The sequence below is a fragment of the Bos indicus x Bos taurus genome, unplaced genomic scaffold (genome assembly GCF_003369695.1).
Source record: "Bos indicus x Bos taurus breed Angus x Brahman F1 hybrid unplaced genomic scaffold, Bos_hybrid_MaternalHap_v2.0 tig00003232_arrow_arrow_obj, whole genome shotgun sequence".
Classification (NCBI taxonomy): domain Eukaryota; kingdom Metazoa; phylum Chordata; class Mammalia; order Artiodactyla; family Bovidae; genus Bos; species Bos indicus x Bos taurus.
In genome coordinates this window covers 28,368-51,551 of record NW_020867627.1, presented here as the reverse complement: position 1 = coordinate 51,551, position 23,184 = coordinate 28,368, and the positions used below count along the sequence as shown (strand labels likewise).

The window sequence follows — 23,184 nt, the reverse complement described above, 5'->3', positions numbered from 1 at the left end:
GGGGTTTAAACAGCCTATGTGCCCTAGCTTCAGGCGTCGTTCCCCAGGGCGTTGCTTTCTGCAGTATTTGATCGGGCTTCATCTTTATGTCTGTGCTGCTTTTTTGGGGCTCAGTGTCTACATAGTTGTTTGGTGATTGTGTAACTGCGGAAAATAAAACTGAGCTTTTGTGCTGTCTCTGACTTTTATTTTAGCTTCTGCACTTCCTCATACTGCATGTGTCTTCAGTTGGAGGGGAGGTTCTGAGATCCAAGTGTTCGAGGACTACAACGTAATTGAAGACAATGTAAGAAGTGGGAGAATAAGAAAGTTGTATACTGTCATTCGGTATAATTTGGAGTATTTTATGATTTTATAGTTTATTTAAATGTTAAGAGTTACCAGAGGCCTTCCCTGGTGGCTCAGATGGTAAAGAATCTGCCTGCAGTGTGGTAGACCGGTTCAAACTCCGGGTTGTGAATATCCTCTGGAGAAGGGTAATGGCAATCCACTCCAGTATTTTGCCTGGAGAAATCCTGGACAGTGGAGCTTGCAGGCTACAATTCATGGGCTTGCAAGGAGTTGGACTCCACAGAGCAAGTGCACTTTTCACTTTTCATTAACACCTGAAGGATGTTTTTCTTTCAGTCTATAATTCATGGCCAACTATTTGTGCCCCCATGGACTGTAGCATACCAGACTCCTTTGTCCTCCACTATCTCCTGGAATTTACTCCAGTTCATGTCCATTGAGTGGGTTATGCTATCTACCCATCTCATCCTCTGTCTCCCCCTTCTCCTGTGCCTTCAGTCTTCCCCAGCATCAGGGTCTCTTCCAGGTAGTTGGCCCTCACATCAGGTAGCCAAAGTATAGAGCTTCAGGATCAGCATGAGTCCGTCCAATGAATATTCAGGGTTGACTTCCTTTAGGATTGACTGGTCTGTTCTCCTTGCAGTCCAAGTCCTCTCAAGGGTATCCGTGAACCCTGAAACCTTGCTCTACTCACTAATTAATTGTAATAGCTCTTTTCTACGTCCCACTGGACTTCATCCATAGACACATTTGTCTGTAAATAAATACACATTCTTTCTTTCTTTCCAATTTATGCGTTTTTAACTGATTCTTTTAAAATGAAAGCTCCAACACTTTGGCCACCTGATTTGAAGAGGTGACTCACTGGCAAAGCCCTAATGCTGGAACGATTGAAGCAGGAAGATAAGGGGACGATGGAGGAGAGATGGTTGGATGGCTATTAAAAAGAACACACTGGAATCAGCTCTAACGAGGTGGATGAAACTGGAGCCTTTTATACAGGGAAGTAAGTCACAAAGAAAAACGCCAAATACGGTATAGTAATGCATAATGTCGAATTTAGAAAGATGGTAAGGATGACCCTATATGCAAGACAGCAAAAGAGACACCGAGATAAAGAACAGGCTGTTGGTCTGTTTGGAGAAGCGAGGGTGGGATGATTTGAGACAATCGCATTGAAACATGTATATTACCACACTGAGAAATAGATCGTCAGTCCAGGTTCGATGCGTGAGACAGGGCGCTCAGGGCCGGTGCACCGGGATGACCCTGAGGAATTGGATAGGGAGGGAAGTGGAGTGGGATTCAGAATGTGGGACACATGTACACACATGGCTGACTCATGTCAATGTATGGCAAAAACCAGAACAATATTGTAAAGTAATGAGCCTCCAATTTAAATAAATAAATAAATGTAAAAAGAGGAAAGCCAAAAACATTTGCAAAAATAGATGAAATCAACAAATTCCTTGAATGACCAAAATTCCCAAAACTAACTCAAAAAGAAAGTGAAAACCCTAGATAATCCCTAGGTCTATCAAAGATTTGGAACAGAAAACTCCAGGCCCATGTGACTTAAGTAGTGAATCCTATGAAATACATAAAGGAGAAATATCACCAAACCCATACAAATTCTTCATAGAGGAGATTTAACAGTTCTCAAATCATTATGGGGCCAGCCTTCCACAATACCAAAATTGGATGAAGACACTGCAAGAAAAGAAAATTATAGAACAATATTCTTCATTAAGCAAAAAAAAAAATGAAATGTTAGCAAAATTAATCCAGCAATATATAAAGCATTAGGACCAAAAAAGATCTATCCCAAGAATGAAGGATTGGTTATGCATTAAAATATCTTCAACCAGCGTTATCATCACATGAAGAAAACACAGGAGAAAACCCATACGATCATTTGGATAGATGCCGCAAAAGCATTTGACGATATTCGAGAACCACTATCTTAAAAACTCTTGGAAACCTAGGACTACAAACAGACTTTCTTAATCTGATCAAGGTCACCTACAAAACTCCTACAACTAAAGGTGATAATGGAGGAAAATCGAATCCCTACACTGTGGGTGGGGACGGCTGCTGGCCTTCGATTTGGAGGCCACCGAGAGGCCTATCCAGCCAGGCAGTGAGGATCAAGCGGACTGATTGAAGTAACCTGTCCCCTCCTCGGGCAGTGGCCCTGATCCACTCGCCTCCCGTGGCACCAGTGGTTCCCCGGCAGACGCACACCCCCTATCAGAGAGTGGCGCCCGAGCCCCGTCATCGCCCCCAGCAGCACTGTGTCTGTTGACTTGACCCCTTCCAGACACAGACATAGACCAGCACCCAGCAGGCCAGCAGACACAGGGTCACCTTCCAGTTGAGGGCACCTGGCAGCTACAGCCCTCCGGAGAGCTACACGACCTTGTTCCTGGAGAGGGAAGGCCCGTGAGAGTTTGTGCCAGCAGAGGCCATGCGACTAGGGGTTTCCTGGAGGCCACTGTCCTTCCGGCAGCCCTGTGTGAGGCTGTTCGCACCGGTGCTTCTGGCGGGTCTGGGTAAGCCCCTAGCCTGGACTCCATGCCGTCTGTGTGCCTGCAGCCCCAAGAGGCCCAGCCCCATGCCATCTCCAGTGAGTCCAACAGTAGTCCTCGCTTCCCTCCTCAGGCAGCTAAGCACAGTCCACTCCGCATCCCTAGTCTCAGGACTCCAGGACCGGTTCCCCGTCCACCACCATGCAAAGGCACCTGCGCATGAACAAAGCACACAGAGATGCCAATCTGCATGCCTCTGACACGTGCTCTCTGTCTCACACACACACACGCACACCCCCCCCCCCATGTGCATGACCCTGTGCACAAACACACTTATACTCCCATGTGCATGCACCTGACCACATGCTCTCTCACACACAGGTACACACACATGTGCTAGCACCTGTGCATAGGCACTGCCTATCTTTCTCGGGCACACACACACACACACACAGACATGGACAGGCAGATGCCCATGTGTTGCACCTACCTAGAGACACACGAATGCACACGTCAGCTCCGTGTGGGACACCAGAGGGACAGACCAGGCGTGACACAAAGGGGCCCCACTGCCTTCCGGAAGTTGATGACAAGGATCTGCGCTCAGCAGGATGGTCACCTGTGAGCGTGGCCAGGTTGGCAACGGCACAGACTTGGAGGTGCACAGGGACCAGGGCTCACTTGGGGTTTGCAGGCTTGGACCAGAAACAGTCACGTGCGCTGCAGAGTGTGGCAGTGTCTGCCTGACCATGCGCACTAAGGAGGTGCCCCCCCACCCCCCTCCCCCACACACACACCCAGAGGCATCACCACTAAGCCGTTTACCAGGTCTCCGGGCCAAGGCAGGGCTGACTTAGAGCACCCAGACCACATGGGTGTGTGTCCGCACAGGCGGAAGGGGGCGACACGGCACACTAACGCATGAAATTTTAGCCGGGGGCGTCCATTGCCCGAGAGCCTGCAGTCACCGCGGGAACGAATGTTCGGTGGGAACCAATCGAGAGGCAGGACCAGGGTGAGTGTGCGCAGGCGCTCTGCCTATGCTGAGCTGCAGGTCGCAGTACACGCCTGGGTTCTGTAGGGAGGGTTCAGTCTTTCCGGCTGCGGAGGGAGCGGGAGACGGTTCAAGATGGAGTCCGACGCGCACGGTGGAGGAGCCAGCAGGGCAGCCGATGAACACCCAGGTGCCGTGGAATTTGCAGTGGGCACAGCACGTGGTAGCTGCAGCCAGCCGGGTGGTGCTGGTGGCCAGGATGACCCTGACGACCCAGCTGGCCCTGGTGATGCCGTCAGCCGTGGAGTTCATGGAGGCGCTGGTGACCTGGCTGGTCCCAGAGGCCCCAGCGCTGCAGGAGAGTCAGGTGGTGCAGCTGCTGCCATTCCGCACATCCCGGGGCCATCACACGCTCCAGGGCCTGGTGGAGATACTCCACCTGGAGCCGCAGTTCTGAGTAATCGAGCCATCCAGTTGTATCCTATTCCAGGAACCCCAGCGGGCCAGGCGGCCGCGGGGGCCAGGATGTGAGCTAGGGGTGGTTTGGCGGGGGCGGGGGCGGGGTGGGGGGGCGGTTACAAGTGGTGCTAAAGTGTAGGAGGAGCGAACTCTGGGGGGCTGGAGGATATGGGTGAGGGGTGGTCTGGCTGTGAGGGGAAGACAGTGAGGAAAAGCACCCTGAAGGGAACCAGAGAGTCGGGAGGTGATATCCACGGTGTCTGCCAGTGGCCTTGTGGTAGAATGCGTGTTTCCGTGAGCAGGGAGCCTGTCGTACAGGCAAAATGAATAGTGTGGATGGTGGTGAGGAAAAGCAACCTGAAGGGTCCCAGAGGGTCGTGCAGTGATATCCGGGGTGTAACTCAGGGTATAGGCTGAGAGGTCCGGACTTTCTAGGCGGCCTCCTTGTGGGAGAAAGCGGGTCTCAGTGGGCAGGGATCCCGACGTACAGGCAAAATGAGAAATGCGGTTGGTGCCTTAACCTCATGTCCACCAGCAGCCTCACTGTGCCTTTCGCATCATACGTGGATGCGGGCCTTGCCCGCCACTTCCTGACTGTACGTACCCAACTGCGAGGGCCGATTCGGAAGGAGCTCGACGTTAATGGCCGCATGCTGGTTCTGTGAGTTCTAAAGGGGTCCAGGGCCGGGGAGAGGGTGGTGGGTGGTGGGTGGTGGCCAAGGCCAGTCTGGGCCCAGGAGGAGCCATAACGGACGGTTAAGCCTAAAGGAAAAGTGTGGTGCTCTGGGCTTGTCGGTGTGCGGGAACGGAGGGAGGACGTGCTCCTCTTCCTCCTTCTCGGAGGAAAGTTGAATGACATTTTCCCTCCCTTTCAGCCGATTGACTGCTGAAGACCCTGGCCTGCTCCAGAACTCCATCGTCTTCTGTCTGGAGCAGCTTTCCCTGGTGATGCGGTCCTTGCAGCACTTTGGGGGCCGTGTTTCTCGGCACAGAAGAGGGGTTTAAACCTAGCCTATGTGCCCTAGCTTCAGGCGTCGTTCCCCAGGGCGTTGCTTTCTGCAGTACTTTGATCGGGCTTCATCTTATGTCTGTGCTGCTTTTTGGGGCTCAGTGTCTACATAGTTGTTTGGTGATTGTTAACTGCAGAAAATAAAACTGAGCTTTTGTGCTGTCTCTGACTTGATTTTTAGCTTCTGCACTTCCTCATACTGCATGTGTCTTTCAGTTGGAGGGGAGGTTCTGAGATCCAAGTGTTCGAGGACTACAACGTAATTGAAGACAATGTAAGAAGTGGGAGAATAAGAAAGTTGTATACTGTCATTCGGTAATAATTTTGGAGTATTTTATGATTTTATAGTTATATTAAATGTTAAGAGTTACCAGAGGCCTTCCCTGGTGGCTCAGATGGTAAAGAATCTGCCTGCAGTGTGGTAGACCGGGTTCAAACTCCGGGTTGTGAATATCCTCTGGAGAAGGTAATGGCAATCCACTCCAGTATTTTTGCCTGGAGAAATCCTGGACAGTGGAGCTTGCAGGCTACAATTCATGGGCTTGCAAGGAGTTGGACTCCACAGAGCAAGTGCACTTTTCACTTTTCATTTAACACCTGAAGGATGTTGTTTCTTCAGTCTATAATTCATGGCCAACTATTTGTGCCCCCATGGACTGTAGCATACCAGACTCCTTTGTCCTCCACTATCTCCTGGAATTTACTCCAGTTCATGTCCATTGAGTGGGTTATGCTATCTACCCATCTCATCCTCTGTCTCCCCCTTCTCCTGTTGCCTTCAGTCTTCCCCAGCATCAGGGTCTCTTCCAGGTAGTTGGCCCTTCACATCAGGTAGCCAAAGTATAGGAGCTTCAGGATCAGCATGAGTCCGTCCAATGAATATTCAGGGTTGACTTCCTTTAGGATTGACTGGTCTGTTCTCCTTGCAGTCCAAGTCCTCTCAAGGGTATCCGTGAACCCTGAAACCTTGCTCTACTCACTAATTAATTGTAATAGCTCTTTTCTACGTCCCACTGGACTTCATCCATAGACAATCATTTTGTCTGTAAATAAATACACAGTTCTTTCTTTCTTTCCAATTTATGCGTTTTAACTGATTTCTTTTAAAATGAAAGCTCCAACACTTTGGCCACCTGATTTGAAGAGGTGACTCACTGGCAAAGCCCCTAATGCTGGGAACGATTGAAGGCAGGAAGATAAGGGGACGATGGAGGATGAGATGGTTGGATGGCTATTAAAAAGAACACACTGGAATCAGCTCTAACGAGGTGGATGAAACTGGAGCCTTTTATACAGGGTGAAGTAAGTCACAAAGAAAAACGCCAATACGGTATAGTAATGCATATATGTCGAATTTAGCAAGATGGTAAGGATGACCCTATATGCAAGACAGCAAAAGAGACACCGAGATAAAGAACAGGCTGTTGGGCTGTTTGGGAGAAGGCGAGGGTGGGATGATTTGAGACAATCGCATTGAAACATGTATATTACCACACGAGAAATAGATCGTCAGTCCAGGTTCGATGCGTGAGACAGGGCGCTCAGGGCCGGTGCACCGGGATGACCCTGAGGAATTGGATAGGGAGGGAAGTGGGAGTGGGATTCAGAATGTGGGACACATGTACACACATGGCTGACTCATGTCAATGTATGGCAAAAACCAGAACAATATTGTAAAGTAATGAGCCTCCAATTTAAATAAATAAATAAATGTAAAAAGAGGAAAGCCAAAAACATTTGCAAAAATAGATGAAATCAACAAATTCCTTGAATGACCAAAATTCCCAAAACTAACTCAAAAAGAAAGTGAAAACCCTAGATAATCCCTAGGTCTATCAAAGATTTGGAACAGAAAACTCCAGGCCCATGTGACTTAAGTAGTGAATCCTATGAAATACATAAAGGAGAAATATCACCAAACCCATACAAATTCTTTCATAGAGGAGATTTAACAGTTCTCAAATCATTATGGGGCCAGCCTTCCACAATACCAAAATTGGATGAAGACACTGCAAGAAAAGAAAATTATAGAACAATATTCTTCATTAAGCAAAAAAAAAAATGAAATGTTAGCAAAATTAATCCAGCAATATATAAAGCATTAGGACCAAAAAAGATCTATCCCAAGAATGAAGGATTGGTTATGCATTAAAATATCTTCAACCAGCGTTATTCATCACATGAAGAAAACACAGGAGAAAACCCATATGATCATTTGGATAGATGCCGCAAAAGCATTTGACGATATTCGAGAACCACTATCTTAAAAACTCTTGGAAACCTAGGACTACAAACAGACTTTCTTAATCTGATCAAGGTCACCTACAAAACTCCTACAACTAAAGGTGATAATGGAGGAAAATCGAATCCCTACACTGTGGGTGGGGACGGCTGCTGGCCTTCGATTTGGAGGCCACCGAGAGGCCTATCCAGCCAGGCAGTGAGGATCAAGCGGACTGATTGAAGTAACCTGTCCCCTCCTCGGGCAGTGGCCCTGATCCACTCGCCTCCCGTGGCACCAGTGGTTCCCCGGAAGATGCACACCCCCTATCAGATAGTGGCGCCCGAGCCCCGTCATCGCCCCCAGCAGCACTGTGTCTGTTGACTTGACCCCTTCCAGACACAGACATAGACCAGCACCCAGCAGGCCAGCAGACACAGGGTCACCTTCCAGTTGAGGGCACCTGGCAGCTACAGCCCTCCGGAGAGCTACACGACCTTGTTCCTGGAGAGGGAAGGCGCGTGAGAGTTCTGCCAGCAGAGGCCATGCGACTAGGGGTTTCCTGGAGGCCACTGTCCTTCCGGCAGCCCTGTGTGAGGCTGTTCGCACCGGTGCTTCTGGCGGGTCTGGGTAAGCCCCTAGCCTGGACTCCATGCCGTCTGTGTGCCTGCAGCCCCAAGAGGCCCAGCCCCATGCCATCTCCAGTGAGTCCAACAGTAGTCCTCGCTTCCCTCCTCAGGCAGCTAAGCACAGTCCACTCCGCATCCCTAGTCTCAGGACTCCAGGACCGGTTCCCCGTCCACCACCATGCAAAGGCACCTGCGCATGAACAAAGCACACAGAGATGCCAATCTGCATGCCTCTGACACGTGCTCTCTGTCTCACACACACACACGCACACCCCCCCCCCATGTGCATGACCCTGTGCACAAACACACTTATACTCCCATGTGCATGCACCTGACCACATGCTCTCTCACACACAGGTACACACACATGTGCTAGCACCTGTGCATAGGCACTGCCTATCTTTCTCGGGCACACACACACACACACACAGACATGGACAGGCAGATGCCCATGTGTTGCACCTACCTAGAGACACACGAATGCACACGTCAGCTCCGTGTGGGACACCAGAGGGACAGACCAGGCGTGACACAAAGGGGCCCCACTGCCTTCCGGAAGTTGATGACAAGGATCTGCGCTCAGCAGGATGGTCACCTGTGAGCGTGGCCAGGTTGGCAACGGCACAGACTTGGAGGTGCACAGGGACCAGGGCTCACTTGGGGTTTGCAGGCTTGGACCAGAAACAGTCACGTGCGCTGCAGAGTGTGGCAGTGTCTGCCTGACCATGCGCACTAAGGAGGTGCCCCCCCACCCCCCTCCCCCACACACACACCCAGAGGCATCACCACTAAGCCGTTTACCAGGTCTCCGGGCCAAGGCAGGGCTGACTTAGAGCACCCAGACCACATGGGTGTGTGTCCGCACAGGCGGAAGGGGGCGACACGGCACACTAACGCATGAAATTTTAGCCGGGGGCGTCCATTGCCCGAGAGCCTGCAGTCACCGCGGGAACGAATGTTCGGTGGGAACCAATCGAGAGGCAGGACCAGGGTGAGTGTGCGCAGGCGCTCTGCCTATGCTGAGCTGCAGGTCGCAGTACACGCCTGGGTTCTGTAGGGAGGGTTCAGTCTTTCCGGCTGCGGAGGGAGCGGGAGACGGTTCAAGATGGAGTCCGACGCGCACGGTGGAGGAGCCAGCAGGGCAGCCGATGAACACCCAGGTGCCGTGGAATTTGCAGTGGGCACAGCACGTGGTAGCTGCAGCCAGCCGGGTGGTGCTGGTGGCCAGGATGACCCTGACGACCCAGCTGGCCCTGGTGATGCCGTCAGCCGTGGAGTTCATGGAGGCGCTGGTGACCTGGCTGGTCCCAGAGGCCCCAGCGCTGCAGGAGAGTCAGGTGGTGCAGCTGCTGCCATTCCGCACATCCCGGGGCCATCACACGCTCCAGGGCCTGGTGGAGATACTCCACCTGGAGCCGCAGTTCTGAGTAATCGAGCCATCCAGTTGTATCCTATTCCAGGAACCCCAGCGGGCCAGGCGGCCGCGGGGGCCAGGATGTGAGCTAGGGGTGGTTTGGCGGGGGCGGGGGCGGGGTGGGGGGGCGGTTACAAGTGGTGCTAAAGTGTAGGAGGAGCGAACTCTGGGGGGCTGGAGGATATGGGTGAGGGGTGGTCTGGCTGTGAGGGGAAGACAGTGAGGAAAAGCACCCTGAAGGGAACCAGAGAGTCGGGAGGTGATATCCACGGTGTCTGCCAGTGGCCTTGTGGTAGAATGCGTGTTTCCGTGAGCAGGGAGCCTGTCGTACAGGCAAAATGAATAGTGTGGATGGTGGTGAGGAAAAGCAACCTGAAGGGTCCCAGAGGGTCGTGCAGTGATATCCGGGGTGTAACTCAGGGTATAGGCTGAGAGGTCCGGACTTTCTAGGCGGCCTCCTTGTGGGAGAAAGCGGGTCTCAGTGGGCAGGGATCCCGACGTACAGGCAAAATGAGAAATGCGGTTGGTGCCTTAACCTCATGTCCACCAGCAGCCTCACTGTGCCTTTCGCATCATACGTGGATGCGGGCCTTGCCCGCCACTTCCTGACTGTACGTACCCAACTGCGAGGGCCGATTCGGAAGGAGCTCGACGTTAATGGCCGCATGCTGGTTCTGTGAGTTCTAAAGGGGTCCAGGGCCGGGGAGAGGGTGGTGGGTGGTGGGTGGTGGCCAAGGCCAGTCTGGGCCCAGGAGGAGCCATAACGGACGGTTAAGCCTAAAGGAAAAGTGTGGTGCTCTGGGCTTGTCGGTGTGCGGGAACGGAGGGAGGACGTGCTCCTCTTCCTCCTTCTCGGAGGAAAGTTGAATGACATTTTCCCTCCCTTTCAGCCGATTGACTGCTGAAGACCCTGGCCTGCTCCAGAACTCCATCGTCTTCTGTCTGGAGCAGCTTTCCCTGGTGATGCGGTCCTTGCAGCACTTTGGGGGCCGTGTTTCTCGGCACAGAAGAGGGGTTTAAACCTAGCCTATGTGCCCTAGCTTCAGGCGTCGTTCCCCAGGGCGTTGCTTTCTGCAGTACTTTGATCGGGCTTCATCTTATGTCTGTGCTGCTTTTTGGGGCTCAGTGTCTACATAGTTGTTTGGTGATTGTTAACTGCAGAAAATAAAACTGAGCTTTTGTGCTGTCTCTGACTTGATTTTTAGCTTCTGCACTTCCTCATACTGCATGTGTCTTTCAGTTGGAGGGGAGGTTCTGAGATCCAAGTGTTCGAGGACTACAACGTAATTGAAGACAATGTAAGAAGTGGGAGAATAAGAAAGTTGTATACTGTCATTCGGTAATAATTTTGGAGTATTTTATGATTTTATAGTTATATTAAATGTTAAGAGTTACCAGAGGCCTTCCCTGGTGGCTCAGATGGTAAAGAATCTGCCTGCAGTGTGGTAGACCGGGTTCAAACTCCGGGTTGTGAATATCCTCTGGAGAAGGTAATGGCAATCCACTCCAGTATTTTTGCCTGGAGAAATCCTGGACAGTGGAGCTTGCAGGCTACAATTCATGGGCTTGCAAGGAGTTGGACTCCACAGAGCAAGTGCACTTTTCACTTTTCATTTAACACCTGAAGGATGTTGTTTCTTCAGTCTATAATTCATGGCCAACTATTTGTGCCCCCATGGACTGTAGCATACCAGACTCCTTTGTCCTCCACTATCTCCTGGAATTTACTCCAGTTCATGTCCATTGAGTGGGTTATGCTATCTACCCATCTCATCCTCTGTCTCCCCCTTCTCCTGTTGCCTTCAGTCTTCCCCAGCATCAGGGTCTCTTCCAGGTAGTTGGCCCTTCACATCAGGTAGCCAAAGTATAGGAGCTTCAGGATCAGCATGAGTCCGTCCAATGAATATTCAGGGTTGACTTCCTTTAGGATTGACTGGTCTGTTCTCCTTGCAGTCCAAGTCCTCTCAAGGGTATCCGTGAACCCTGAAACCTTGCTCTACTCACTAATTAATTGTAATAGCTCTTTTCTACGTCCCACTGGACTTCATCCATAGACAATCATTTTGTCTGTAAATAAATACACAGTTCTTTCTTTCTTTCCAATTTATGCGTTTTAACTGATTTCTTTTAAAATGAAAGCTCCAACACTTTGGCCACCTGATTTGAAGAGGTGACTCACTGGCAAAGCCCCTAATGCTGGGAACGATTGAAGGCAGGAAGATAAGGGGACGATGGAGGATGAGATGGTTGGATGGCTATTAAAAAGAACACACTGGAATCAGCTCTAACGAGGTGGATGAAACTGGAGCCTTTTATACAGGGTGAAGTAAGTCACAAAGAAAAACGCCAATACGGTATAGTAATGCATATATGTCGAATTTAGCAAGATGGTAAGGATGACCCTATATGCAAGACAGCAAAAGAGACACCGAGATAAAGAACAGGCTGTTGGGCTGTTTGGGAGAAGGCGAGGGTGGGATGATTTGAGACAATCGCATTGAAACATGTATATTACCACACGAGAAATAGATCGTCAGTCCAGGTTCGATGCGTGAGACAGGGCGCTCAGGGCCGGTGCACCGGGATGACCCTGAGGAATTGGATAGGGAGGGAAGTGGGAGTGGGATTCAGAATGTGGGACACATGTACACACATGGCTGACTCATGTCAATGTATGGCAAAAACCAGAACAATATTGTAAAGTAATGAGCCTCCAATTTAAATAAATAAATAAATGTAAAAAGAGGAAAGCCAAAAACATTTGCAAAAATAGATGAAATCAACAAATTCCTTGAATGACCAAAATTCCCAAAACTAACTCAAAAAGAAAGTGAAAACCCTAGATAATCCCTAGGTCTATCAAAGATTTGGAACAGAAAACTCCAGGCCCATGTGACTTAAGTAGTGAATCCTATGAAATACATAAAGGAGAAATATCACCAAACCCATACAAATTCTTTCATAGAGGAGATTTAACAGTTCTCAAATCATTATGGGGCCAGCCTTCCACAATACCAAAATTGGATGAAGACACTGCAAGAAAAGAAAATTATAGAACAATATTCTTCATTAAGCAAAAAAAAAAATGAAATGTTAGCAAAATTAATCCAGCAATATATAAAGCATTAGGACCAAAAAAGATCTATCCCAAGAATGAAGGATTGGTTATGCATTAAAATATCTTCAACCAGCGTTATTCATCACATGAAGAAAACACAGGAGAAAACCCATACGATCATTTGGATAGATGCCGCAAAAGCATTTGACGATATTCGAGAACCACTATCTTAAAAACTCTTGGAAACCTAGGACTACAAACAGACTTTCTTAATCTGATCAAGGTCACCTACAAAACTCCTACAACTAAAGGTGATAATGGAGGAAAATCGAATCCCTACACTGTGGGTGGGGACGGCTGCTGGCCTTCGATTTGGAGGCCACCGAGAGGCCTATCCAGCCAGGCAGTGAGGATCAAGCGGACTGATTGAAGTAACCTGTCCCCTCCTCGGGCAGTGGCCCTGATCCACTCGCCTCCCGTGGCACCAGTGGTTCCCCGGCAGACGCACACCCCCTATCAGAGAGTGGCGCCCGAGCCCCGTCATCGCCCCCAGCAGCACTGTGTCTGTTGACTTGACCCCTTCCAGACACAGACATAGACCAGCACCCAGCAGGCCAGCAGACACAGGGTCACCTTCCAGTTGAGGGCACCTGGCAGCTACAGCCCTCCGGAGAGCTACACGACCTTGTTCCTGGAGAGGGAAGGCCCGTGAGAGTTGTGCCAGCAGAGGCCATGCGACTAGGGGTTTCCTGGAGGCCACTGTCCTTCCGGCAGCCCTGTGTGAGGCTGTTCGCACCGGTGCTTCTGGCGGGTCTGGGTAAGCCCCTAGCCTGGACTCCATGCCGTCTGTGTGCCTGCAGCCCCAAGAGGCCCAGCCCCATGCCATCTCCAGTGAGTCCAACAGTAGTCCTCGCTTCCCTCCTCAGGCAGCTAAGCACAGTCCACTCCGCATCCCTAGTCTCAGGACTCCAGGACCGGTTCCCCGTCCACCACCATGCAAAGGCACCTGCGCATGAACAAAGCACACAGAGATGCCAATCTGCATGCCTCTGACACGTGCTCTCTGTCTCACACACACACACGCACACCCCCCCCCCATGTGCATGACCCTGTGCACAAACACACTTATACTCCCATGTGCATGCACCTGACCACATGCTCTCTCACACACAGGTACACACACATGTGCTAGCACCTGTGCATAGGCACTGCCTATCTTTCTCGGGCACACACACACACACACACAGACATGGACAGGCAGATGCCCATGTGTTGCACCTACCTAGAGACACACGAATGCACACGTCAGCTCCGTGTGGGACACCAGAGGGACAGACCAGGCGTGACACAAAGGGGCCCCACTGCCTTCCGGAAGTTGATGACAAGGATCTGCGCTCAGCAGGATGGTCACCTGTGAGCGTGGCCAGGTTGGCAACGGCACAGACTTGGAGGTGCACAGGGACCAGGGCTCACTTGGGGTTTGCAGGCTTGGACCAGAAACAGTCACGTGCGCTGCAGAGTGTGGCAGTGTCTGCCTGACCATGCGCACTAAGGAGGTGCCCCCCCACCCCCCTCCCCCACACACACACCCAGAGGCATCACCACTAAGCCGTTTACCAGGTCTCCGGGCCAAGGCAGGGCTGACTTAGAGCACCCAGACCACATGGGTGTGTGTCCGCACAGGCGGAAGGGGGCGACACGGCACACTAACGCATGAAATTTTAGCCGGGGGCGTCCATTGCCCGAGAGCCTGCAGTCACCGCGGGAACGAATGTTCGGTGGGAACCAATCGAGAGGCAGGACCAGGGTGAGTGTGCGCAGGCGCTCTGCCTATGCTGAGCTGCAGGTCGCAGTACACGCCTGGGTTCTGTAGGGAGGGTTCAGTCTTTCCGGCTGCGGAGGGAGCGGGAGACGGTTCAAGATGGAGTCCGACGCGCACGGTGGAGGAGCCAGCAGGGCAGCCGATGAACACCCAGGTGCCGTGGAATTTGCAGTGGGCACAGCACGTGGTAGCTGCAGCCAGCCGGGTGGTGCTGGTGGCCAGGATGACCCTGACGACCCAGCTGGCCCTGGTGATGCCGTCAGCCGTGGAGTTCATGGAGGCGCTGGTGACCTGGCTGGTCCCAGAGGCCCCAGCGCTGCAGGAGAGTCAGGTGGTGCAGCTGCTGCCATTCCGCACATCCCGGGGCCATCACACGCTCCAGGGCCTGGTGGAGATACTCCACCTGGAGCCGCAGTTCTGAGTAATCGAGCCATCCAGTTGTATCCTATTCCAGGAACCCCAGCGGGCCAGGCGGCCGCGGGGGCCAGGATGTGAGCTAGGGGTGGTTTGGCGGGGGCGGGGGCGGGGTGGGGGGGCGGTTACAAGTGGTGCTAAAGTGTAGGAGGAGCGAACTCTGGGGGGCTGGAGGATATGGGTGAGGGGTGGTCTGGCTGTGAGGGGAAGACAGTGAGGAAAAGCACCCTGAAGGGAACCAGAGAGTCGGGAGGTGATATCCACGGTGTCTGCCAGTGGCCTTGTGGTAGAATGCGTGTTTCCGTGAGCAGGGAGCCTGTCGTACAGGCAAAATGAATAGTGTGGATGGTGGTGAGGAAAAGCAACCTGAAGGGTCCCAGAGGGTCGTGCAGTGATATCCGGGGTGTAACTCAGGGTATAGGCTGAGAGGTCCGGACTTTCTAGGCGGCCTCCTTGTGGGAGAAAGCGGGTCTCAGTGGGCAGGGATCCCGACGTACAGGCAAAATGAGAAATGCGGTTGGTGCCTTAACCTCATGTCCACCAGCAGCCTCACTGTGCCTTTCGCATCATACGTGGATGCGGGCCTTGCCCGCCACTTCCTGACTGTACGTACCCAACTGCGAGGGCCGATTCGGAAGGAGCTCGACGTTAATGGCCGCATGCTGGTTCTGTGAGTTCTAAAGGGGTCCAGGGCCGGGGAGAGGGTGGTGGGTGGTGGGTGGTGACCAAGGCCAGTCTGGGCCCAGGAGGAGCCATAACGGACGGTTAAGCCTAAAGGAAAAGTGTGGTGCTCTGGGCTTGTCGGTGTGCGGGAACGGAGGGAGGACGTGCTCCTCTTCCTCCTTCTCGGAGGAAAGTTGAATGACATTTTCCCTCCCTTTCAGCCGATTGACTGCTGAAGACCCTGGCCTGCTCCAGAACTCCATCGTCTTCTGTCTGGAGCAGCTTTCCCTGGTGATGCGGTCCTTGCAGCACTTTGGGGGCCGTGTTTCTCGGCACAGAAGAGGGGTTTAAACCTAGCCTATGTGCCCTAGCTTCAGGCGTCGTTCCCCAGGGCGTTGCTTTCTGCAGTACTTTGATCGGGCTTCATCTTATGTCTGTGCTGCTTTTTGGGGCTCAGTGTCTACATAGTTGTTTGGTGATTGTTAACTGCAGAAAATAAAACTGAGCTTTTGTGCTGTCTCTGACTTGATTTTTAGCTTCTGCACTTCCTCATACTGCATGTGTCTTTCAGTTGGAGGGGAGGTTCTGAGATCCAAGTGTTCGAGGACTACAACGTAATTGAAGACAATGTAAGAAGTGGGAGAATAAGAAAGTTGTATACTGTCATTCGGTAATAATTTTGGAGTATTTTATGATTTTATAGTTATATTAAATGTTAAGAGTTACCAGAGGCCTTCCCTGGTGGCTCAGATGGTAAAGAATCTGCCTGCAGTGTGGTAGACCGGGTTCAAACTCCGGGTTGTGAATATCCTCTGGAGAAGGTAATGGCAATCCACTCCAGTATTTTTGCCTGGAGAAATCCTGGACAGTGGAGCTTGCAGGCTACAATTCATGGGCTTGCAAGGAGTTGGACTCCACAGAGCAAGTGCACTTTTCACTTTTCATTTAACACCTGAAGGATGTTGTTTCTTCAGTCTATAATTCATGGCCAACTATTTGTGCCCCCATGGACTGTAGCATACCAGACTCCTTTGTCCTCCACTATCTCCTGGAATTTACTCCAGTTCATGTCCATTGAGTGGGTTATGCTATCTACCCATCTCATCCTCTGTCTCCCCCTTCTCCTGTTGCCTTCAGTCTTCCCCAGCATCAGGGTCTCTTCCAGGTAGTTGGCCCTTCACATCAGGTAGCCAAAGTATAGGAGCTTCAGGATCAGCATGAGTCCGTCCAATGAATATTCAGGGTTGACTTCCTTTAGGATTGACTGGTCTGTTCTCCTTGCAGTCCAAGTCCTCTCAAGGGTATCCGTGAACCCTGAAACCTTGCTCTACTCACTAATTAATTGTAATAGCTCTTTTCTACGTCCCACTGGACTTCATCCATAGACAATCATTTTGTCTGTAAATAAATACACAGTTCTTTCTTTCTTTCCAATTTATGCGTTTTAACTGATTTCTTTTAAAATGAAAGCTCCAACACTTTGGCCACCTGATTTGAAGAGGTGACTCACTGGCAAAGCCCCTAATGCTGGGAACGATTGAAGGCAGGAAGATAAGGGGACGATGGAGGATGAGATGGTTGGATGGCTATTAAAAAGAACACACTGGAATCAGCTCTAACGAGGTGGATGAAACTGGAGCCTTTTATACAGGGTGAAGTAAGTCACAAAGAAAAACGCCAATACGGTATAGTAATGCATATATGTCGAATTTAGCAAGATGGTAAGGATGACCCTATATGCAAGACAGCAAAAGAGACACCGAGATAAAGAACAGGCTGTTGGGCTGTTTGGGAGAAGGCGAGGGTGGGATGATTTGAGACAATCGCATTGAAACATGTATATTACCACACGAGAAATAGATCGTCAGTCCAGGTTCGATGCGTGAGACAGGGCGCTCAGGGCCGGTGCACCGGGATGACCCTGAGGAATTGGATAGGGAGGGAAGTGGGAGTGGGATTCAGAATGTGGGACACATGTACACACATGGCTGACTCATGTCAATGTATGGCAAAAACCAGAACAATATTGTAAAGTAATGAGCCTCCAATTTAAATAAATAAATAAATGTAAAAAGAGGAAAGCCAAAAACATTTGCAAAAATAGATGAAATCAACAAATTCCTTGAATGACCAAAATTCCCAAAACTAACTCAAAAAGAAAGTGAAAACCCTAGATAATCCCTAGGTCTATCAAAGATTTGGAACAGAAAACTCCAGGCCCATGTGACTTAAGTAGTGAATCCTATGAAATACATAAAGGAGAAATATCACCAAACCCATACAAATTCTTTCATAGAGGAGATTTAACAGTTCTCAAATCATTATGGGGCCAGCCTTCCACAATACCAAAATTGGATGAAGACACTGCAAGAAAAGAAAATTATAGAACAATATTCTTCATTAAGCAAAAAAAAAAATGAAATGTTAGCAAAATTAATCCAGCAATATATAAAGCATTAGGACCAAAAAAGATCTATCCCAAGAATGAAGGATTGGTTATGCATTAAAATATCTTCAACCAGCGTTATTCATCACATGAAGAAAACACAGGAGAAAACCCATACGATCATTTGGATAGATGCCGCAAAAGCATTTGACGATATTCGAGAACCACTATCTTAAAAACTCTTGGAAACCTAGGACTACAAACAGACTTTCTTAATCTGATCAAGGTCACCTACAAAACTCCTACAACTAAAGGTGATAATGGAGGAAAATCGAATCCCTACACTGTGGGTGGGGACGGCTGCTGGCCTTCGATTTGGAGGCCACCGAGAGGCCTATCCAGCCAGGCAGTGAGGATCAAGCGGACTGATTGAAGTAACCTGTCCCCTCCTCGGGCAGTGGCCCTGATCCACTCGCCTCCCGTGGCACCAGTGGTTCCCCGGCAGACGCACACCCCCTATCAGAGAGTGGCGCCCGAGCCCCGTCATCGCCCCCAGCAGCACTGTGTCTGTTGACTTGACCCCTTCCAGACACAGACATAGACCAGCACCCAGCAGGCCAGCAGACACAGGGTCACCTTCCAGTTGAGGGCACCTGGCAGCTACAGCCCTCCGGAGAGCTACACGACCTTGTTCCTGGAGAGGGAAGGCCCGTGAGAGTTGTGCCAGCAGAGGCCATGCGACTAGGGGTTTCCTGGAGGCCACTGTCCTTCCGGCAGCCCTGTGTGAGGCTGTTCGCACCGGTGCTTCTGGCGGGTCTGGGTAAGCCCCTAGCCTGGACTCCATGCCGTCTGTGTGCCTGCAGCCCCAAGAGGCCCAGCCCCATGCCATCTCCAGTGAGTCCAACAGTAGTCCTCGCTTCCCTCCTCAGGCAGCTAAGCACAGTCCACTCCGCATCCCTAGTCTCAGGACTCCAGGACCGGTTCCCCGTCCACCACCATGCAAAGGCACCTGCGCATGAACAAAGCACACAGAGATGCCAATCTGCATGCCTCTGACACGTGCTCTCTGTCTCACACACACACACGCACACCCCCCCCCATGTGCATGACCCTGTGCACAAACACACTTATACTCCCATGTGCATGCACCTGACCACATGCTCTCTCACACACAGGTACACACACATGTGCTAGCACCTGTGCATAGGCACTGCCTATCTTTCTCGGGCACACACACACACACACACAGACATGGACAGGCAGATGCCCATGTGTTGCACCTACCTAGAGACACACGAATGCACACGTCAGCTCCGTGTGGGACACCAGAGGGACAGACCAGGCGTGACACAAAGGGGCCCCACTGCCTTCCGGAAGTTGATGACAAGGATCTGCGCTCAGCAGGATGGTCACCTGTGAGCGTGGCCAGGTTGGCAACGGCACAGACTTGGAGGTGCACAGGGACCAGGGCTCACTTGGGGTTTGCAGGCTTGGACCAGAAACAGTCACGTGCGCTGCAGAGTGTGGCAGTGTCTGCCTGACCATGCGCACTAAGGAGGTGCCCCCCACCCCCCTCCCCCACACACACACCCAGAGGCATCACCACTAAGCCGTTTACCAGGTCTCCGGGCCAAGGCAGGGCTGACTTAGAGCACCCAGACCACATGGGTGTGTGTCCGCACAGGCGGAAGGGGGCGACACGGCACACTAACGCATGAAATTTTAGCCGGGGGCGTCCATTGCCCGAGAGCCTGCAGTCACCGCGGGAACGAATGTTCGGTGGGAACCAATCGAGAGGCAGGACCAGGGTGAGTGTGCGCAGGCGCTCTGCCTATGCTGAGCTGCAGGTCGCAGTACACGCCTGGGTTCTGTAGGGAGGGTTCAGTCTTTCCGGCTGCGGAGGGAGCGGGAGACGGTTCAAGATGGAGTCCGACGCGCACGGTGGAGGAGCCAGCAGGGCAGCCGATGAACACCCAGGTGCCGTGGAATTTGCAGTGGGCACAGCACGTGGTAGCTGCAGCCAGCCGGGTGGTGCTGGTGGCCAGGATGACCCTGACGACCCAGCTGGCCCTGGTGATGCCGTCAGCCGTGGAGTTCATGGAGGCGCTGGTGACCTGGCTGGTCCCAGAGGCCCCAGCGCTGCAGGAGAGTCAGGTGGTGCAGCTGCTGCCATTCCGCACATCCCGGGGCCATCACACGCTCCAGGGCCTGGTGGAGATACTCCACCTGGAGCCGCAGTTCTGAGTAATCGAGCCATCCAGTTGTATCCTATTCCAGGAACCCCAGCGGGCCAGGCGGCCGCGGGGGCCAGGATGTGAGCTAGGGGTGGTTTGGCGGGGGCGGGGGCGGGGTGGGGGGCGGTTACAAGTGGTGCTAAAGTGTAGGAGGAGCGAACTCTGGGGGGCTGGAGGATATGGGTGAGGGGTGGTCTGGCTGTGAGGGGAAGACAGTGAGGAAAAGCACCCTGAAGGGAACCAGAGAGTCGGGAGGTGATATCCACGGTGTCTGCCAGTGGCCTTGTGGTAGAATGCGTGTTTCCGTGAGCAGGGAGCCTGTCGTACAGGCAAAATGAATAGTGTGGATGGTGGTGAGGAAAAGCAACCTGAAGGGTCCCAGAGGGTCGTGCAGTGATATCCGGGGTGTAACTCAGGGTATAGGCTGAGAGGTCCGGACTTTCTAGGCGGCCTCCTTGTGGGAGAAAGCGGGTCTCAGTGGGCAGGGATCCCGACGTACAGGCAAAATGAGAAATGCGGTTGGTGCCTTAACCTCATGTCCACCAGCAGCCTCACTGTGCCTTTCGCATCACACGTGGATGCGGGCCTTGCCCGCCACTTCCTGACTGTACGTACCCAACTGCGAGGGCCGATTCGGAAGGAGCTCGACGTTAATGGCCGCATGCTGGTTCTGTGAGTTCTAAAGGGGTCCAGGGCCGGGGAGAGGGTGGTGGGTGGTGGGTGGTGGCCAAGGCCAGTCTGGGCCCAGGAGGAGCCATAACGGACGGTTAAGCCTAAAGGAAAAGTGTGGTGCTCTGGGCTTGTCGGTGTGCGGGAACGGAGGGAGGACGTGCTCCTCTTCCTCCTTCTCGGAGGAAAGTTGAATGACATTTTCCCTCCCTTTCAGCCGATTGACTGCTGAAGACCCTGGCCTGCTCCAGAACTCCATCGTCTTCTGTCTGGAGCAGCTTTCCCTGGTGATGCGGTCCTTGCAGCACTTTGGGGGCCGTGTTTCTCGGCACAGAAGAGGGGTTTAAACCTAGCCTATGTGCCCTAGCTTCAGGCGTCGTTCCCCAGGGCGTTGCTTTCTGCAGTACTTTGATCGGGCTTCATCTTATGTCTGTGCTGCTTTTTGGGGCTCAGTGTCTACATAGTTGTTTGGTGATTGTTAACTGCGGAAAATAAAACTGAGCTTTTGTGCTGTCTCTGACTTTATTTTTAGCTTCTGCACTTCCTCATACTGCATGTGTCTTTCAGTTGGAGGGGAGGTTCTGAGATCCAAGTGTTCGAGGACTACAACGTAATTGAAGACAATGTAAGAAGTGGGAGAATAAGAAAGTTGTATACTGTCATTCGGTAATAATTTTGGAGTATTTTATGATTTTATAGTTATATTAAATGTTAAGAGTTACCAGAGGCCTTCCCTGGTGGCTCAGATGGTAAAGAATCTGCCTGCAGTGTGGTAGACCGGGTTCAAACTCCGGGTTGTGAATATCCTCTGGAGAAGGTAATGGCAATCCACTCCAGTATTTTTGCCTGGAGAAATCCTGGACAGTGGAGCTTGCAGGCTACAATTCATGGGCTTGCAAGGAGTTGGACTCCACAGAGCAAGTGCACTTTTCACTTTTCATTTAACACCTGAAGGATGTTGTTTCTTCAGTCTATAATTCATGGCCAACTATTTGTGCCCCCATGGACTGTAGCATACCAGACTCCTTTGTCCTCCACTATCTCCTGGAATTTACTCCAGTTCATGTCCATTGAGTGGGTTATGCTATCTACCCATCTCATCCTCTGTCTCCCCCTTCTCCTGTTGCCTTCAGTCTTCCCCAGCATCAGGGTCTCTTCCAGGTAGTTGGCCCTTCACATCAGGTAGCCAAAGTATAGGAGCTTCAGGATCAGCATGAGTCCGTCCAATGAATATTCAGGGTTGACTTCCTTTAGGATTGACTGGTCTGTTCTCCTTGCAGTCCAAGTCCTCTCAAGGGTATCCGTGAACCCTGAAACCTTGCTCTACTCACTAATTAATTGTAATAGCTCTTTTCTACGTCCCACTGGACTTCATCCATAGACAATCATTTTGTCTGTAAATAAATACACAGTTCTTTCTTTCTTTCCAATTTATGCGTTTTAACTGATTTCTTTTAAAATGAAAGCTCCAACACTTTGGCCACCTGATTTGAAGAGGTGACTCACTGGCAAAGCCCCTAATGCTGGGAACGATTGAAGGCAGGAAGATAAGGGGACGATGGAGGATGAGATGGTTGGATGGCTATTAAAAAGAACACACTGGAATCAGCTCTAACGAGGTGGATGAAACTGGAGCCTTTTATACAGGGTGAAGTAAGTCACAAAGAAAAACGCCAATACGGTATAGTAATGCATATATGTCGAATTTAGAAAGATGGTAAGGATGACCCTATATGCAAGACAGCAAAAGAGACACCGAGATAAAGAACAGGCTGTTGGGCTGTTTGGGAGAAGGCGAGGGTGGGATGATTTGAGACAATCGCATTGAAACATGTATATTACCACACGAGAAATAGATCGTCAGTCCAGGTTCGATGCGTGAGACAGGGCGCTCAGGGCCGGTGCACCGGGATGACCCTGAGGAATTGGATAGGGAGGGAAGTGGGAGTGGGATTCAGAATGTGGGACACATGTACACACATGGCTGACTCATGTCAATGTATGGCAAAAACCAGAACAATATTGTAAAGTAATGAGCCTCCAATTTAAATAAATAAATAAATGTAAAAAGAGGAAAGCCAAAAACATTTGCAAAAATAGATGAAATCAACAAATTCCTTGAATGACCAAAATTCCCAAAACTAACTCAAAAAGAAAGTGAAAACCCTAGATAATCCCTAGGTCTATCAAAGATTTGGAACAGAAAACTCCAGGCCCATGTGACTTAAGTAGTGAATCCTATGAAATACATAAAGGAGAAATATCACCAAACCCATACAAATTCTTTCATAGAGGAGATTTAACAGTTCTCAAATCATTATGGGGCCAGCCTTCCACAATACCAAAATTGGATGAAGACACTGCAAGAAAAGAAAATTATAGAACAATATTCT

The 23,184-nt window shown here is 51.1% G+C and overlaps 4 protein-coding genes across 6 annotated transcripts; all 4 read left to right on the top strand.

The window, feature by feature from the left end:
* Positions 1–3,878: 3,878 nt before the first annotated feature.
* LOC113888937 (EKC/KEOPS complex subunit LAGE3-like) lies at positions 3,879–5,443 on the top strand. The gene is made up of 3 exons (XM_027535880.1): positions 3,879–4,289; positions 4,808–4,933; positions 5,148–5,443. Exons 1-3 carry the CDS (start codon positions 3,949–3,951, stop codon positions 5,275–5,277), a joined length of 597 nt encoding a protein of 198 aa, XP_027391681.1. The 5' UTR covers positions 3,879–3,948; the 3' UTR covers positions 5,278–5,443.
* Positions 5,444–9,166: 3,723 nt separating this feature from the next.
* On the top strand, positions 9,167–10,731 carry LOC113888938 (EKC/KEOPS complex subunit LAGE3-like). Its single transcript, XM_027535881.1, has 3 exons — positions 9,167–9,577; positions 10,096–10,221; positions 10,436–10,731. Exons 1-3 carry the CDS (start codon positions 9,237–9,239, stop codon positions 10,563–10,565), a joined length of 597 nt encoding a protein of 198 aa, XP_027391682.1. The 5' UTR covers positions 9,167–9,236; the 3' UTR covers positions 10,566–10,731.
* A 2,511-nt stretch (positions 10,732–13,242) lies between these two features.
* On the top strand, positions 13,243–16,040 carry LOC113888936 (EKC/KEOPS complex subunit LAGE3-like). Of its 2 annotated transcripts, XM_027535878.1 has the most exons (4): positions 13,243–13,420; positions 14,287–14,410; positions 15,384–15,509; positions 15,724–16,040. In XM_027535878.1, the coding sequence occupies exons 1-4, from the start codon at positions 13,336–13,338 to the stop codon at positions 15,851–15,853; spliced, it is 465 nt and encodes a 154-aa protein (XP_027391679.1). In that variant the 5' UTR covers positions 13,243–13,335; the 3' UTR covers positions 15,854–16,040. The 2 variants fall into 2 exon arrangements, with proteins under 2 accessions (XP_027391679.1, XP_027391678.1); XM_027535877.1 differs by lacking the exons at positions 13,243–13,420; positions 14,287–14,410 and adding an exon at positions 14,455–14,865 and having other exon boundaries at positions 15,724–16,019.
* Positions 16,041–18,530: 2,490 nt separating this feature from the next.
* LOC113888935 (EKC/KEOPS complex subunit LAGE3-like) lies at positions 18,531–21,452 on the top strand. Of its 2 annotated transcripts, XM_027535876.1 has the most exons (4): positions 18,531–18,708; positions 19,573–19,696; positions 20,669–20,794; positions 21,009–21,452. In XM_027535876.1, the coding sequence occupies exons 1-4, from the start codon at positions 18,624–18,626 to the stop codon at positions 21,136–21,138; spliced, it is 465 nt and encodes a 154-aa protein (XP_027391677.1). In that variant the 5' UTR covers positions 18,531–18,623; the 3' UTR covers positions 21,139–21,452. The 2 variants fall into 2 exon arrangements, with proteins under 2 accessions (XP_027391677.1, XP_027391676.1); XM_027535875.1 differs by lacking the exons at positions 18,531–18,708; positions 19,573–19,696 and adding an exon at positions 19,741–20,151 and having other exon boundaries at positions 21,009–21,315.
* Positions 21,453–23,184: the final 1,732 nt, after the last annotated feature.